The following is a 17,755-nucleotide window of genomic DNA, read 5'->3' on the forward strand; positions in this document are numbered from 1 at the left end:
ACAAGGAACCTGTATCAGGCAGACGGACAGACAGACAGACACACACACACAGAGACACACACACACGTTATTCAATTAAAAGTGTCTTCCTTTGGAGCTCCTCCCAATCTTCATTTTCGTAAATAAGCCTACTTATCAAAAATTTAGCTGTATGGTGGTACATGCCTTTCGTCCCAGCAGATTAATCCCTGACAGGGACAGGCGGATCCCTGTGAGTTCAAGGTCAGCCTCCAGGACAGGCTCCAAATCTATACTAAGAAATACTGTCTTGTAAAACCAAAGGGAAAAAAAAATTCAAACAATAATAACAAACTTTAAAAGTTTAGAGGCTGGGTGTGGTAGCGCACAAGGGAGGGCTCTGTCTCAAGCTTACCTGAAGTATAGAGCAAGACCCTGTGTTTTAAAAGGGTGAGGGCTGAAGAGAAGGCTCAATGGCCTAAGACCATCTTCTGTTCTTGCAAAAGCCCCAGGTTCAGTTCCCAGCACCCACATCCTGTAACTCTAGTTTCTTGGGAAGCCTATGCCCTAGTGTGCACTCTATAGAATGTGGGCCTACAGGAATGTGGTTCACATAAACTCATGATGCACACACAGATTCGATCTTAGAACCAGGAGTGGTGGTTAGTCACCTTTAATCTCAGTACTCAGGAGGCAGAGGCAGATGGATCTCTGAGTTCAAGGACAACCTATCTACATAGTGAGTTCCAGATCATCCATTAACAGATGTGAGTGATGACTGCCCAGGCCACTTGCCTGTGGCACTGAGCCAGGCCCAAGGGGATCCTGGGAAATATCTCTCACAGGACAGGCCACCACACAAGTCAGCTGAAACCCTCTTCCAAGCCCAGGGGGAGCACTCAATGCAAAAAGCCGATGCTGCCTCAACCTCCCAAGTGGTGGATGACAAGTGTGTTACCATCCCTGTTTCCTCAAAAAAAAAAAAAAAAAAAAAAAAAAAAAAGTTTAAAGATCAGACTAGACTACATAATAAATTTCCAGGCCAGTCAGGAATTCAATAACCTAAGAAAAGAAAATAGCTCTCAGTAATTCTGAGGAACACCCCTTGCTGTGTAATCAGCCTGTTAAGTTCCCTCCTGCCCAGTGGGATCTTTGACCCTCGGACCAGCATCTCCCTCCACATTCCCTGGCCTCTACCAGTCCAAATTCTCCCTTCTCTCCTAGGAGCTGCCATTTTTAATTCTATGGCTACAGGTTGGTCACACAGTATCCAGTCCTCTGGTCAGCATGCTGCCCACAACTTTGCATTCTCTTGTCTCCGCGCCCCCAGCGTAGAAGAGGAGCCTCTGAGGGTGTCTGGAGCCAAGAGGAACAAGTACAGTTTCCTTCCTGTCACACGAAAGGTCACTGCAGCCACACACCGCCCCCAGGGTGGTTGTTATCCAATTCACACCAATATGCTCAGAGCAACCATTAGCTGTTTCTTCCCTTTGACTCCTGCAGTGTTATCAGTAGTGACCAGATACCCCGCCATATCAGCAGAGGTGTTTACACACATACAGATATGGAAGTCACAGCTGTATTCAAGCCTCTGTGCTAAATCATCACAGAGCTCCATGCAGCTGGTAATGTCACTTCCATGCTACGGGCGGGCGGGGAAGTTTAGTAAGTTATCAAGATCACAAGTGGCTGAGATTCAAATTTATGCAGACTGGCCTCAGACCCTCCTTTTCTTTCTTCCTTTCTTTCTCCCTTTCTTTCTTTCTTTCTTTCTTTCTTTCTTTCTTTCTTTCTTTCTTCCTTCTTCCTTCCTTCCTTCCTTCCTTTCTTCCTTTCTTCCTTTCTTTAATTTCTCCTTTGTTTCATTTTAAAGAGTTATTTATTTAGGGGGCGAAAAGATGGCTAGGCAGGATGAAGAATGGGTGGGGTAGTGGGGTGGGAGGCAGGAGTGTGGTCCTGGAGGGAGAACTCCCAAAGTATGTCAAGCTACTAAAAAGGAGCCTTGACAAGAAGAACCCTGCAGGACCACCAGGAGAGGTGGGACACGCCCATCCCATAATCTCAGCACTGAGACAGGAGGAAATTCAGATGGAAGCCCGCCCCTGCGACAGGATGAGTTCAAGGCTAGCCTGAGCTCTATAGTGGGATGTCTCAAAAACATCTCTCACCATCAGGCAGTGGTGGTGTACATCTTTAGTCCCAGCGCTAGGGAGGCAGAGGCAGGCGGAGCTCTGTGAGTTCGAGGCCAACCTGATCTACGAGTGAGTTCCAGAACAGCCTCCAAAGCTACACAGATAAACCCTCCTCCAATCTCCCACCAAAGGAGAAACATGGGAGGAAGGGGGTGTGAGAGGAAGGAGAAGGGACAGGATAAATAGTTCAGACAGTTCAGGAGCGAGAGAAAGACACACACGTCCTGTATACCTGTAGGCTTCAGCCCCTCAGCAGTTGAGTTCACAAACCAGAGAAGCAGGAGGCCACCCTGGCCTTTGGAGGAGACTCTGAGCAGCTGAACATTGCAATGTGGCAGGTGGTCTTGGCCCACCCCAGAGAGGACCGAGGAGGGGCTGGGAAGGACATCCCCGACAGATGGTAGGCCCATCTGTCAGAAAACAAGTGTCCAACAGCTAGCATACACAGCCCAGATCCATGGCCCACCAGGGGAAGGGGCTGCCCAAGAAGGAAGGAATGACTCGGCCTGATCACAGGCTGCGGGTGGGGACCTCTGTTGAGGAATCACCACGGTCTCATCGTGACCTCTCTGCTTTCCACAAACCCCACCAGCCTGCCTGTCCTAGACACGATCCCTCTAGATTTGCTGTCCCACCAGCACAATCCTGCCTGGAACAGTCACTTCTACATCGTTGTTGGCTGGCACCCCCAACAGCTTGCCCTGAACATGGAGGTATGTCCATTCCCTCCTCCACTCCCCAGCTGATGGTTTGAGCTTCAGGTCCCTTGGTTGAGCTCCGTACCACAGTCCCCACTAAACATGGAGCTCCTTGAGAGAAAGGACTATTGCTCTCAGGTCTACATTTTGTCTGCACTCTCCTAACTGGGGGGGGGGGGGTGCTCATCATCACAGCTGCCTGAGAGACTGTCCACGTGAAAAGGTATTCAGCATCATTGAGTATCACTGTTATAAGATACCACCTCACACCTACTCGCATGGCTATGATCAGAAACGGGAAAATAACAAGGTTGGCAAGCATGTGGAAAAACTGGAACCTTCTGCCTCCCTGGGGTGGGGATGGATACAAAGTAGGCCACTCACTGTGGGAAATGGGTGACTACTGACTGTCAACTTGATCTCGTATCTCTAGGAGAGGCGCCACTAAGCACAGCTGTGAGGGGTTACTTAGATTAAGTTAGGCTCAGGACTTGGCCGTGAGGAATTACCTTGATTATATTGAATTGAAAAGAGTCCCCTAAAGGGGCAGCATCATTCAAGTTGGATGCATGGAAAGGAGAAGGGAAACTAAGCATAAGGGTTCATCAGCCTTGGAGGTAGTGAGTCAGTGGGAAGGGTGGTGTGCCAAGACTGGCACCCTGAGCTTTTGCTGGGACTCACATGGTTGAGGAAGGAGAACCAGCAACCTGTGGGAGCTGAAAGAGCTAAATGCCCAGCAGCTAAGCAGGACTTGCAGACAGGAAGCCAGCACTGGGGTAAAGAAGGGCGGAGAAGCAAGATAAACATGCTGTAATGAGGAAAGGTACAGAGTCACATGGTAAAATATCGATAAGAAATACGGGTTAGTTTAAATTGTAAAAGCTAGTTAGTAACAAGCCTAAGCTATTGGCCAAGCATTTATAATCAGTAATAAGTCTCTGTGTAGTTATTTGGGAGCTAGCTGGTGGGACAGAAAATTCTGCCTACGCCTACCCCCTCCGCACACATACACACATATAAGCCTGGAGAGATGCCTCAGAAGTTACGAGCACTTGCTGCTCTTCCAAAGGATGAAGGTTCTTGACTCCTAGCATTCACGTGTTTGCTCAGGGTTTGCTCAGGACTACCTGGAACTCCAGTCCCAGGAGGGGCTTTCATTCGAATAGGCATACACATAATGCACATTAAAAAAATCCATATACATAGAGTAAACACTTAATTGCTTATAAAGTTCACCATCTCTACTTCTTAGTTGTAGATGTGCCACCAGCTGCCTCAAGCTTCTGCTGTCATGACTTCACCTCCATGGTAGAATGTAACTTTGAACTTTTAGCCTTTAAGTGCTTCTATCAGAGTATTTTATTCCAGCAACAAGAAAATAATAGTAAACATTGTTATCTATTTGTTTGTTTATTCTCTCATTTGTTTGCTTGTTTTGAGGCAAGGCCTCATTAAGTGCATAGCCTTGGCTGTCCTTGAACTCCATGTCTACCAGGCAAGCCTCAAACTCAGAGAGATCCTCCTGCCCCTTCCTCTTGAGTATTAGGACTAAAGGCATGCACCACCACACCCAGCTAAACGCTGTTTTTAAAAGTTAAACATAAAATCACCACAGAAGCCAACAATTCCTTCCTCTCCTGGATTCCCAAAGGAACTGCAGAGAAGGGCTCAAACACTGACATAATGATCACTAGCATTGTCATCAATGTCATAACAGCCAAAGGACACAAACAACATAGAAGTTCTTTGGCTGATGATGGGCTAGCAAGTCAGACTTGGATTAAGGCTGTAGCTCAGTGTAAGTTGTGTGTTTCATAAAGACAAAGCCCTTCGCAAACACTGACATAAACTTTGACTCTATGCTTCTGAGGCCAATCAACAGGGATAAAAAGTAAGATAAGATAAAAAGCCAGATGGCAGTGGCACACGCCTTTGATCTCAGCGCTCAGGAGGCAAGGGCAGGCGGATCTCTGTGAGTTCAAGGGCAGCATGGTCTACAGAGCGGGTTCTGGGACAGCCAGGGCTACACAGAGAAACCCTGTCTTGAAAGACCAAAAAAGGAGGGAGCGAAGGAAGGAAGGAAGGAAGGAAGGAAGGAAGGAAGGAAGGAAGGAAGGAAGGAAAGAAGGAAAAAAGATGCTGTTATCATGGCTGCTAGGGCCCAAGCAATTATTGTTTGTGGGTGATGAAAAAGTTCTAGAAATGGATAGGAGTGGCTGCACAATGATATAGGTGTATCAAGCTGGGGTTGGGACTCAATGCTAGAGTGACTGCAAGTGTACACAAGACTTTGGGTTCCATCCTCAGCACCATAAAAAAAAAAAACAAAACCCTGGTGAGACAAATAGCTCAGTGGATAAAGGTGTCGTGTCTGCTTCCAGTCTGATGATCTGAGTTTGACCCCTGGGACCCCATGGTAGAAAGAGAGAACAGACTACTGACAGCTGTCCTCTGACCTCCACACACATGCCATGGCACATGGGCACCTACACATATACACACACAGGCACACAAAATAAATCAGTGAAATGTAATTTAAAATAATAATGTTGTGTTATGTACATGTGGGTACGAACATCCTCATACAGAAGACAAGAATGCCCCATGTCCTGCACTGTCTCATCCCAACTCACCTCCTTGAGGGTCTCTCAATGCATATGGAGGTAGGATGGCAAGCTCCAGCAACCCTCCCATCTCCACCCAGCAGGCACTTGTGACTGCTTAGAATTTGAACTCGGGTCCTCATGCTTGCTCAGCAAGCACCCTTGCCCACTGAGCCAGCCCCCAAAGTTATGATTGTTAAAGATAAAAAAGAAAAGAAAAACCATGAACATATTTAACAGCCCTGACCATTGCCCGCACAAACAGCTTAATATCCATAGTCCTGCCAAGAAATAAAGGAAAGCAGAAGACTCCCCTCAGGGCTGGCTGTATTACCAACACATTGTCCAGAGGAGAAACACAAATGTTCAGCAAGGTTAAGTCTTACTCCAGATCACACCTGCCATCAGGGTGGTATAAGTAGCTTTCCACGGGCCTGAAGAAGCCAGAGAGAGGTTGTGGCCTAAGAGGATGCTGGAAACACAAGCAACTTGACACAGTTAGTGTCATCTGGGGAAAAGGAGCTGTGACTGAAAGAAAAAAATACCGCCTCCATCAGACTGGCCTGTGCTGAGGGCAATGCTCCCACTCATGGGCTGGTGGTCCTCTGCTGTATGGAAAAAGCAGGCTGAGCAAACCATGAGGAGCGAGCCAGCAAGCAGCATCCTTCCAGGATATGTGCTTCAGTTCCTGACTCCGGGTCCCTGCCTTGAGTTCCTATCGTGGCTTCCCCTTTACGATAGCCGGTTACCTGCAGTCAAATAAACCCTTCCCTAAGTTGTTTTACCAGAGCAATGGAAACCAAACTACGGCACCAAGAACAATGTCATGGCGTTAAGACAGAGTCAGAGGCTCAGGCTTCCAACCCTCAGTAAAGACTTGACAAGACTTCCAGCCTTAGGCTGCTGAGGTCTAGCCAGATTCCCCCTTTTAACAGGTGTGTTACTCGTCTCTAAATGAGAGGTCTTTTCCCTGATAGCGTGTTGTTTAGATGCTCTACTTGGGTCTCTCCGTGTCAAAGCCTACCTGTGAACTGGTGTGACACTCTAGTTCCCTTGCCTAGAGCGCATTTAGCACTCCCACCCTCAGATCAGGCTCCACTTCCTTCCAGAAATGCCCAACGTAACCCAGCCCTCTCTGGTTTCTTGGCTACACCCTACATGCCCGTCTGGGTCACTTACTATCTCATTAGCATGGAGTCATGGAGGACAGAAATTCCCCACCCCCCACTCAAGCTAGGTTCCAGACGGATGATGCTTCATTAAGACTAACACAATGGCAGGCCAGGGACACAGCAGAGAAACCAGAAGAAACAGGCAATGAAAGCAGGGACAAAAAGACTCAGTCACACAAGAGCCACCTCCAGGCAGGTGAAGGCTAGGACCAGAAAGAACAGAGGCACAGGATTAAGGAGCCAGCCTCACGGAGGAGGACAGAGATGAGCTAGTAAGGACAGAAGGGAAAAGGCAGGTGGCGGTAAGAGCGAAGAAGTCGCTATTTCTTCCCTCCCTGTTCCCAGGGACCTGTGGCCAGGCTAACCAAAGGAGGTCGGAACAAATAGCATGGGCATCAACAGAGTAAGGGCCACACAGTGACAGGGCAAAAGTGAAGGGAGCTGTAAGCAGGAGGCTGCCACCCCAGGCATGGGAGCTGGTCCAGGAGAGATGAGAGGTGTTCAAGTTGGGGTGGGGGGGGCAACAAGTATGGGTGCCTGGACTCAGAAATAACAGGTGTTAATCTGGGTTGTGGCTCTGTGTGTCATCTGCATGTCTGCCTGGCCCTGGTCAGCGGCTTCTGCTCTGGTGTACTGTGGCCTGAGCTGATAACAGGCCTAATCCCTGTCCTCAAAACACTAAGGCCGCAGACCCAACTCTAGGATCTGCTGCCGGCTGACTATGGGCCCAGTGGCTGGTCCACTTGGGAAATGATCTCTGAATGCAGGAAGTGTAAAGACAGGGCTCTTGGGCCTGCTGGCAGCTGAAGAGGGGTGAGGATAGGGTACCACAGCTCCCCCCAGGGAAGATGAGAGGAGCAGAGGAACACAGCCAGAGCAGAGGAGGTCTGAGTCAGCCTCCCTGGGGGCCTGCCCCACACGCTGCTATGAGCTCAGAGCTATGTATACCTCCCAGCAGTGCTAGCCGCCCCCAAGCCGGTAAGAAGAGACCAGTGTCTGGCTCCCAGCGAGACCTCCCTTCACGCAGGCCAGGTGAGTCATCAGATAGAGCAGGATGCTCCTGTCCCCTTGTCCAGAGGATGACCCACCTGACCCAAGGCCAGGCAGAAGCAGGGCCAGGAGGGACAGTCAGGAGTTCAGAGTGAGGGCGAGGGGTAAAAGCTGCTAGCCCCTGCTCTGCTCACTACCTGAGAGACTTTCTTAACACCCACATCTTTACATGTAAAGCAGGGAAAGAAATAACCACCCACAATCACTAGAGAAATCCAAGCATCTGCTTAAGTAATGGATGTATGGTACCTACATGCAATGGACAGAAATTCTGACACATTACAACATGATCATGACCCTGGGTGAGTAGAAGAAAAGGAGAAGGAAGGAAGGGAGGGAGGGGAAGGAGGGAGGAGGGAAAGGAGGAGGGAGGGGGAAGGCAGGAGGAGGAGAAGAAAAGAAGATAATTATCCATTCAGATGAGGGACCTAAAATGGTTAGATCCACTGAGAAAGAGGCGGTAGCTGCCTGGGTGTGGTGGCACACACACAAATCCTATCTATCACTAGGGAGGGAAAGGCAGGTAAATAGATTCCTGTGAGTCAAGGCCAACCTTGCCCACACCATGAGTTCCAAGCCAACCAGGATGACATATGAGACCTTATCAGAAAGAGATGAACCGGACAGACAGATAGAGAGGAAGAGGGAGGGGAGGGAGTTTAAGGGGTACAGAGTTCCACTGGGGATGACAGTTTCTGCAGGTGAAGGATGTGACAGCTACAACAGCGGTGTGATTTACAGAATGTCACTAAACCTAAAGCAGGCAGCCAAAGACCCGGGACCACAGAGCCAATCACATTAACTTTGGTGTGTTTTTGTCCGTGTGTGTGTGTGTGTGTGTGTGTGTGTGTGTGTGTGTGTCTGTGTGTGTCTCTGTGTGTGTGTGTCTCTGTCTGTGTGTGTGTCTGTGTGTGTCTGTGTGTGTGTCTGTGTGTGTCTGTGTGTGTCTGTGTGTGTGTGTGTGTGTCTGTGTGTGTGTGTGTCTGTGTGTGTGTGTGTCTGTGTGTGTGTGTGTGTGTCTGTGTGTGTGTGTCTCTGTGTGTGTGTGTCTGTGTGTGTGTGTCTGTGTGTGTGTGTCTGTGTGTGTGTGTGTCTCTGTGTGTGTGTGTCTGTGTGTGTGTGTGTCTGTGTGTGTGTCTCTGTGTGTGTCTGTGTGTGTGTGTGTGTGTCTGTGTGTGTCTGTGTGTGTGTGTGTCTGTGTGTGTCTGTGTGTGTGTGTGTCTCTGTGTGTGTGTGTGTCTGTGTGTGTGTCTCTGTGTGTGTCTCTGTGTGTGTGTGAGAGAGAGAGAGCACACGAGAGCTCCCATGTGTATACATACATGAACATGCTGGAGGGGTGACAGACATTTGCAGCCCCGGGGTGGGGAGGTGGAGGGTGGGCACATACATGGCTTGGTGTGCATGTAGATGGCAGAGAACAGGTTTGGGGATGTGGTGCTTGCCTACAGTTGCAGGCCAGTTCATCTATTTAAGACGGTTTACAGATGCAGAGACCCAAAGCCAAACATTCCCCAGCAGAGTTCTGCAGAAGAAGGGGAGAGAGGACTGTAGAAGCCAGAGGGGTCAAGGACACAAGAAAACCCACAGAATCAACTAACCTGGGCTCAGAGGGGCTCACAGAGACTGAACCAGCAGCCAGGGAGCCTGCACGGGACTGACCTGGGCCCTCTGCATGTGAACTACAGTTTTGTAAGTTGCAGGGCTCCTAACAGTGGGGGCAGGGGCTGTCTCTGACTCTTTCTCCGGTTTGGGGGACCCTGAACACATGATGGGTTGCCTTGCCCAGCCTCTCAGCTCATTTCTGTTGCTTTCAGCCACCTGGCTTGTGAGAACCTGTCAATCACCCTAGGGAATTAATACGTTCAGTCCCCACACAGAGCCCTCTAACAGCTGAAAAAGCACCTGTGCTTCGGGGAGAGGGGAAGGGACGCTCATGAATGGAAACCCATGTGGGGAGGGGTGGCAGCTGGGCGGGAAGCTGGCGGAGGCCTCTGCTGTCCTAACTTCACCAGGTACACGGGCCTTCTCAGACCTTTGGGTGTCCAGCCTTTAACAAGCTGGAGCACAGAGGGAGCCCTGAGGGCGTTTCCGGTGGAAGTAGAAGCCTGACCTAGCCCTGAGCCAGGCCTTGCAGCAGCTGTTCCTTCAGCTTGGGTCTGCTTTTATTTTCCCAGAGTCCTCTCCTCCACAGGTCAACAGGCTTCATATAGACTGCTGGTCTCCCCATGTGGCTGAAGGGGATGGGTCCTCCCTGCAGGAAGGCACAGCCCTCACAGCCTGCCTTGGAGAACAGCTAGCTGTAGGTATGTTCACTTCCGCGCTCCACACACACGGATCACACCTGCTGTACCCATGCCTGGCACCCACAACGCTTGGCACGTGCTGGGCGCATGAATGAGGGAGGAGGGAGCAGGAGGAGTCCTATTCCAAATGGACTCCTTCGTGCTCCTTTTCCTTCCTTTTTTTTTTTTTTTTTTCCTTTCTTTTTGTGGTACTGGGGATTAAACTCCAGATGTTTCCTAATATGAGGCAAACACTCTACTACTGAGCTACACTCGCAGGTGAAGTCCCCTGTTCTTGTCACTCTTTATAGCCAAGGTTGACAGCATGGAGAGCAAGCATTTGATTATGATGATGGGGGGGGAGGGGGAGGTTGAGAGAGGGAGGCAGAGAGAGTGGATGTTTACTCTGCCCTGTGGAGATAGTTATTCCATCCACTGTGATCTTCATTAAACTTTCTACTGACAGGCAGTGGCGGCACATGCCTTTAGTTCCCCAGAGCTTGGGTGGCAGAGGTAGAGAATCTCTGAGTTCTAGACCAGCCTGATATACAGAATGAGTTCCAGGACAACCAGGGATACAAAGGGAAACCCTACCTCAAACAACAAACATTCAAACAAAGGAAAAAAAATTTTTTTTCCCTCCTGTGTAGCCCTAGCTCTTGTAGATCAGGCTGGCCTCAAACTCACAGAGCTCTACCTGCCTCTGCCTCCCGCTGGGCTCACAGGCATGCACCACCACCACCACCTGGCTGGAAAATTGTTTCTCTGCTAACACAGTCCCCTCAGCAGATTTCTGCTCTCCTCACCCATTCCCATGCTTCTCTTACTCAGGTGTTTGGACAGACTCAGGGTAAAAGAAAGCACTGTGCACCTAGTAGAAATCACAAGAGGTCATCTGGAGGGAACCCGAGGTTACTGTGTCCATCCTGCTGAACTTCTGCCCGGCTCCAACAGGCTCCTTACCATACATCTTGCCTTCCTCCGACAGGATGATTTTGCGGCGGCCGCAGGGTGGGTAAATGGCCATTGCCTCCTGGAAGCTTTGCTCAATATCCGGGCTCCACACGCCCTCTGCATCATTGTCGATGGGCTTGTCCAGTGCCTGGCTGCCCCCAGAGATGCTGCTCCCCTCGGGGGAGTCGGGAGAGCTCCACTCTTTGGAGGTAATGGTGCCGGCCTTGCCCTCCAAGGCTCGGCTTGGAGGAGCGCCCGTTGGACCTGTTAGAGCCAAAACATGGCAGAGGTTAAGAGGGGACCGAGAAGGCTGCAGGACATGGGACACCCAGAGAGTGTTCCAGTACCAGACCGGTTACTCAGGGAACAAAGTGAAAAGTCTGGGGGGGGGGGCTGTGGGGGTTCAGGAGTCAGGGAGGCTTCAACAGGTTGCTTTCCCTCAACAGCCTAGTGTCCAAACTGTCCAATGAGCACAAAAGACCCCTCTAATTAGACCTCTAAGGCTGGGAAGTAGGAGACAAAGACACAACACAGGGACAGATTTAATCTGACACCAAACAAACTCTGGGCAAAAAAGATCTTAAATATTATACAGGAGGTGAAACAGTCCAAATGCCATGGAAACAGTATGCAAAATCCTCAAAAACTTAAAATGAAGGCCAGGGGAGGGAGGCCAGTGATAGAGGGTTTGTTGAGCATGCTTGAGTAGTTCTAGCTTCAGCACTAACAATAAATAATAACAACGACGACAGCCACAACAATAATAATGTGATCCACCAATCCTGCTTCTTGGTATATACCCAAAAGAATTGAAAATAGGAGCTCCAAAAGACAGCTGTATACAAATGTTCACAGCAGCGCTATTACAACAGCCAAAAAAGGGAGGGCGTCCTGCATTCATCCCTCCGTGAGTAGAGAATGAGGTATGGGTATACGATGGACTACTATTAGCACTAAAAAGGAAGGTAACCCTGTCACAGGCCATGACAGGCTATGACAGGGATGAGCGCTGGTATTATGTTAAACAATACCAGTCATGGAAAAAAAGACAGTATGGGTGCCCACATAGAAGGCGATGCGCATTCTTAAAGATAAAGTGTCATGAAGGTTGCCAGGGGGCGGGGGAGGGGAGAGCTGTTGTCTAACAGATATAGACTCTTGCGCTGTTGTGCCTTCGTGTGAACATACCTCCAGTCTGGGGCCTGTACACTGGTGAGAGGTGAAGATGGTGGGCATCCCTAGCTCAGTGACAGAGCCCCTGCCTAGCAAGGGTTCAAACGCTAGGAGCACAAGAAATAATTCCAGGAAATGAAGCAAAGCCACAGTTAAAAGGAAGAGTCCCTCAGTTGATGAAGGATCTGAATCCTCTAATTCTGGAACCAAATGAATCCCCCCACCCCCCTCAAGACAGGGTTTCTCTGTGCAGCTTTGGCTGTCCTGGAACCCATTCTGTAAACCAGCCTGGCCTCAAACTTACAGAAATCCACCTGCTTCTGCCTCCTGAGTGCTGGGATTAAAGATGTGTATGCCACCATGCCTAGCCCATAATAAATCTTAAGCAGGATAAATTCAAATAAAATAAACATAATCCCCAAAACAAGCCTTAAAAAGCATCCCAGATGAAAATGAGCAGAATAGTGACCACAAACTAGTGGGGTTGGAACCTAGGGCCTCTTGCATGCTAAGAAGATGGCTGTATCTACCCCCAGCCCAGAAAAAACTATTAAACTAGTAGTGGGTTTCACCAGAAATACTAAAGGACTCAAGAAAATGTATCTCCAATCTGGTAAAGCAAACAGCCATCATCCGGAACGCAAACTCCGATGGGTTGGATGTGGTTCAATGGGTAAAGTACTCGCTGTGAGGCCCAGATTTGGATCTCTAGTCAAAGGAAGAAGCCCGTGTCCATAACCACAATGCTCCCACTGGAGGTGAGAGGAAGACACAGGAGAATTCCCGAAACCCACTAGCCAGTTTGCCTGGTGTAAGGACACAGTCGGGACCAAGAGACAGTGAGTTAAGCTAAGGAAATGGTCAAGTAGGTAAAAAAAAGCACTGTGTAAGACAGATGACCTAAGTTTAGTCCTCTAAAAAGCTGGCTGCTGCAGTAAACACCTATGGATCCAGCACTCATGCAATGACCTGGGAGGCAGGGACAGGCAGAAAGCTCCTCTCTGATCTCCATGTGGGTCCCATGGTACCTATCAGCCTGCACTTACACATAACACACACACACACACACCTATCAGCCTGCACTTACACATAATACACACACACACACACACACACACACACACACACACGGGGTCGGGGGAGAGAAACACACACAAGTGGTAAATTAAAAAATAAATCTTTAAAAGCAGAGATGGCTCAGGTTAAGGGTACTGAGTCTCAGCACCCATGTGGCATCTAGTAACAGTGTCATCCAGCTTCAGGGAATCTGATGCTTCTTCTGGCCTCGAGAAGCACGAGGTACTCACTCATGGTGCACAGACACACATAAAAGCACACGATGCTCTTGCAGAGAACCCGAGCGGCCTCACACCAGATGCTCACAATTGCCTGTAACTCCAGCCCCAGGAGACCCAACGCCTCGACCTATGTGGACACCTACACTCACCTACATAGATGCACACAACTACATAACTAAAAATAAAACACATGTTTAAAAAGAAAAGAAAGAGCAAGTGTTCTGGTTAGCAGTTTCTTGTTGACTTGACACAAGCCAGGGTCATCTGGGAAAACGCAACCTCGGCTGAGAAAATGAGTCCATCAGACTGGCCTGTAGGCAAGTCCGGGGGGGGTATTTTCTTCATTAATGGCTGATATGGGAAGGCCCACCCCACTGTGGGTGCTGGCATCCCTGGGCAGGTAGTCCTGGGTGTGTAAGAAAGCAGACTGAGCAAGCCATGGGGAGCCAGAGGATAAGCAGCCCTTCTTGTGGATCCTGTTCCAGTTCCTCCCTCCCGGTTTCGGACTTGAGTTACTGCCCCGACTTCCTTCAGTGATGAACTAAAATGTGAGCGGAAACAAACCCTTTCTTCCCCGCCTTGCTTTTACTCATGGTCGTTATCACAGCGACAGAGGCCTAAGACAGGAATGATGGAAGTGTATGAAAAATACAGAAGGGGAACTAACATGAGGAAAAGACAATGCCCAGACATTGGGCCAAGTGTCTCGGAGAATCGTGAGTTCACAGCTAACTGACGCAGAAACACGGTTCAGTGAAAGCACCCACTAGCACGTGAGGCCCTAAGGGCCAACCAGCGCTAAAGAAAAAGATACAGATAGCTAAGTTAACAGAGATCACATTTCTGAAACATACATTTAGAGTATGCATTTGATAAAACCTAAGACTTTCATCGAGGTGTTGGTGGCACAGGCCTTTAATCCCTGCACTCAGGAGGCAGAGGCTGGCAGATCTCTGAGTTTAAGACCAGCCTGGTCTACAAAGCAAGGGCTATACAAGGATAGCCAGGGTTATACAAGGGGGAAAAAACCTAAGACCTTTCGACAACAATACCTATCTAATAAATAAATAAATTATCAAAAGTGATAGAGATAAAAGGGAACTAATTTCTTCAATCTGAGCAAAGACATCTTTGGAAAACTTACACAAATAAGACTCTTGCCGGAACAACAGTAACAGTACATTTTAAGTTAACAGTAAGATCAAGGAAGCTCACTTTGAGCACTTCGAATGCTAAGCAAAGCCAGGCAGTTGGGGCTGGGGGCAGGAGCAGGTTCAGGGAAAGATGGTTCTGAGTTTGAGGCCAGTCTGATCTACACTGGGAGTTCTAGGATAGCCACTGTTACACAGTGAGACCAAAGGAGGTTTAATGTGTGAGATGGTTCTCAGGCACTCTAACACGGTGGTTGGCTCTGCTTTTCCCTTCTGGCTTCATGTCGTAAATGGTGGTATGCTGTGTGAGGAAAGAAATGGGCGATGGCTTCACTTCTCCTGCAAACATATGAGTTTGTGTACGTTACATCACTGCTCAGGACCTCACCCTAAAACCCCCGGGACCTGAGTTCTTTCTGTGCTGGCAGTGTCTGAGGCCCACACACTATACCTGGATGCCATATTTCTCCACACGGTGGTCAATAAGAGGGTGCCGGGGTTAGAGAGTTAACTCAGGTGAGAGTTCTAGCCTTAAGCACAAAGCTCTGGGCTTCATGCCCCACCCACACCCTTTGTGAGGGAGTGGGGGTAGTCAGTCTGCAATAGGGTTTGCCTCCCAGTACTCAGTGCAGGGTGTTTAATAGCCATTGCTCTTAAGCTCCAAACTTGGGAGTGCAAAATCTGAACCCCTTAAACAGGCCTGCAGGTACACATAGCTTAAGCCCTAATGGTGAAGATTAATATCTGGCAGTGATTGGTCAACCTCCTAATGCACAAAGCCCCATTAGTTTTGGTGTCAGGACTTCATTTTATCCATGGGCCTGACATAAGCACAGCCATACACTCTGAGCTGAACCGAGGGAAAGATGAAGAAGGATAGCCCCGCATCACCTTATGAGCTGGACCAAGGGAAAGATGAAGGAGGATAGCCCCGCATCACCTTATGAGCTGGACCGAGGGAAAGATGAAGAAGGATAGCCCCGTATCGCCTTATGTGCTGAACCGAGGGAAAGATGAAGAAGGATAGCCCCGCATCACCTTATGAACTGGACCAAGGGAAAGATGAAGGAGGATAGCCCCGCATCGCCTTATGAACTGGACCAAGGGAAGATGAAGGAGGATAGCCCCGTATCGCCTTATGTGCTGGATCGAGGGAAAGATGAAGAAGGATAGCCCCGCATCACCTTATGAACTGGACCAAGGGAAAGATGAAGGAGGATAGCCCCACATCGCCTTATGAACTGGACCAAGGGAAAGATGAAGGAGGATAGCCCCGTATCGCCTTATGAGCTGGACCAAGGGAAAGATGAAGAAGGATAGCCCCGCATCACCTTATGAACTGGACCAAGGGAAAGATGAAGGAGGATAGCCCCACATCGCCTTATGAGCTGGACCAAGGGAAAGATGAAGAAGGATAGCCCCGCATCACCTTATGAACTGGACCAAGGGAAAGATGAAGGAGGATAGCCCCGTATCGCCTTATGTGCTGGATCGAGGGAAAGATGAAGAAGGATAGCCCCGCATCACCTTATGAGCTGGACCAAGGGAAAGATGAAGAAGGATAGCCCCGTATCGCCTTATGTGCTGGATCGAGGGAAAGATGAAGAAGGATAGCCCCGTATCGCCTTATGTGATGCCCCCCACCCCTACCCTGTGCCAGAGGAGGTCAACATTGCCCTTTCCTACACTCCAAAGTTGTGCCCAGGACAGTGCCGAAGAACAGGCCTGGGCAAAGTAGAGACCATCTGTGCCAGACTGCCCCATGGGAGAGGTTTTCTGAGGACCTGCACTCCATGTTCCCAAGATTGGGACTGTCCCAGAGAAAGTGGGGCAGCAGGTCACGCAAGGCCCTAGGACATGGGATTCATTACGGCCCTGTGTGGCTGTGGTGCCCCTGGTCCCTAGTTGTGACTGGCTGGCCACTCCTACCCTTACTAGGCAAACTGCCCACACAAGCCTGCCCTGTGGCCAGAAGAATGGTGTAAGTCAGCCTCAGCCCAGAGATGTTCCTCCCACTCCTCCCCCAAGTGACCCTCCAGGGACTGCCAGGGGAGAGGCAGAGTGGAGAACAGATGGCGCGGCTGCCCAGACCATGTGCTATGGCCAGAGAAATAAAAATAATCCTGACTGGCTCTCAGGCCCCGGGCCTGGAGGCTCCTAGCTCTCTCTGCTCCACCCAAAAGCCACCAGATGTCCTGCTTGGGACAACCAGGCCCAAAGAAGACAGCACTCTACCCCAAGGCCCACAGGTGCTGGCCTGGAGGACATTTCAGAAGATTCAGCAACTGGGATTGTATCAGGATCTTCCTAAGGCTCAGAACCCTGAGCTCTTCTAGAAACAGGAGAGGGTGAAGATCCGCAAATAATTCATGGAGAAGCCACCGTTGCGGGGGCAGGTGTGGGGAGGAGCACAGTTTGACTGAGAAAGCGACCAGACCAAACTGCTAGGAAGGAGCTGGGTTGTAGCTGTGCGGTAGAACATTTGCCAGCCAAGGCCTTGGATCCTGAGACCTGTCCGTGTGTGGCCAGTTTCCCCACACAACCTCACTCCCCCGGACACCAAAACACACAATACACAATGTTGCTGTGACAGGCCAGGCCTGGGCTGTGATCTCACTTGAGCTCGCCTGTTCCCCTAAATGGAGAACAGGATTATCACCCAGACATTTAGTGTCCGCCCTGCTGCTGGCTCGGTGCAGGTAGGAGCATAGGCAGTCAGCATTACCCTTAATGAGTTGACTCTGCCAAAGGCTCCCTTTGTTTTAGGCCAGGACAAATAACACTATTATTTCACAACAGAGATGTCCTTCCACATACAATGGGATACATTCTGGTAAACTTACTACTAGCCAGTTAATAATACCCTAATGTAGAAGGGAATGGCGATGCATGCCTATATCTGAGATTCTGGACGCTGAGGCAGGAGGATTGTGAGTTTGAGAGCATTTCAGTAACCTTCATACTGACTTCCATAGTAGCTGCGACAAGCTCAGCTTCTACAAACACTGAAGAGCTGTTCCTGTTTCCCACAACCTCACCAGCACGTAACTACAGTCATCTGACTTTTGGAGGGTAACTTTTCTGAGTGGGGTGAGCCGGACCCTCCCTGGTCATTACTGACATTAAACACTTTTCTTCTCAGATTTTATTTTATGTCTGAGTGTTATACCTGGATGTATGGCATGTATACAACGTGTGTGCCTGGTCTCTGCAAAGGTCAGAAA

General features: G+C 49.5%; 1 protein-coding gene across 1 annotated transcript in view; it reads right to left on the minus strand.

Moving 5' to 3' along the window:
• Positions 1-17,755, minus strand: part of LOC127215563 (transcriptional enhancer factor TEF-3) — a 69,969-nt gene that overhangs the window by 28,315 nt on the left and 23,899 nt on the right. Inside the window, exon 3 of the mRNA XM_051175970.1 lies at positions 10,919-11,173. Coding sequence (XP_051031927.1) covers positions 10,919-11,173 — 255 coding nt within the window. The remainder of the gene's footprint in view (positions 1-10,918; positions 11,174-17,755) is intronic.

Source organism: Phodopus roborovskii, unplaced genomic scaffold (assembly GCF_943737965.1).
Source record: "Phodopus roborovskii unplaced genomic scaffold, PHOROB, whole genome shotgun sequence".
Classification (NCBI taxonomy): domain Eukaryota; kingdom Metazoa; phylum Chordata; class Mammalia; order Rodentia; family Cricetidae; genus Phodopus; species Phodopus roborovskii.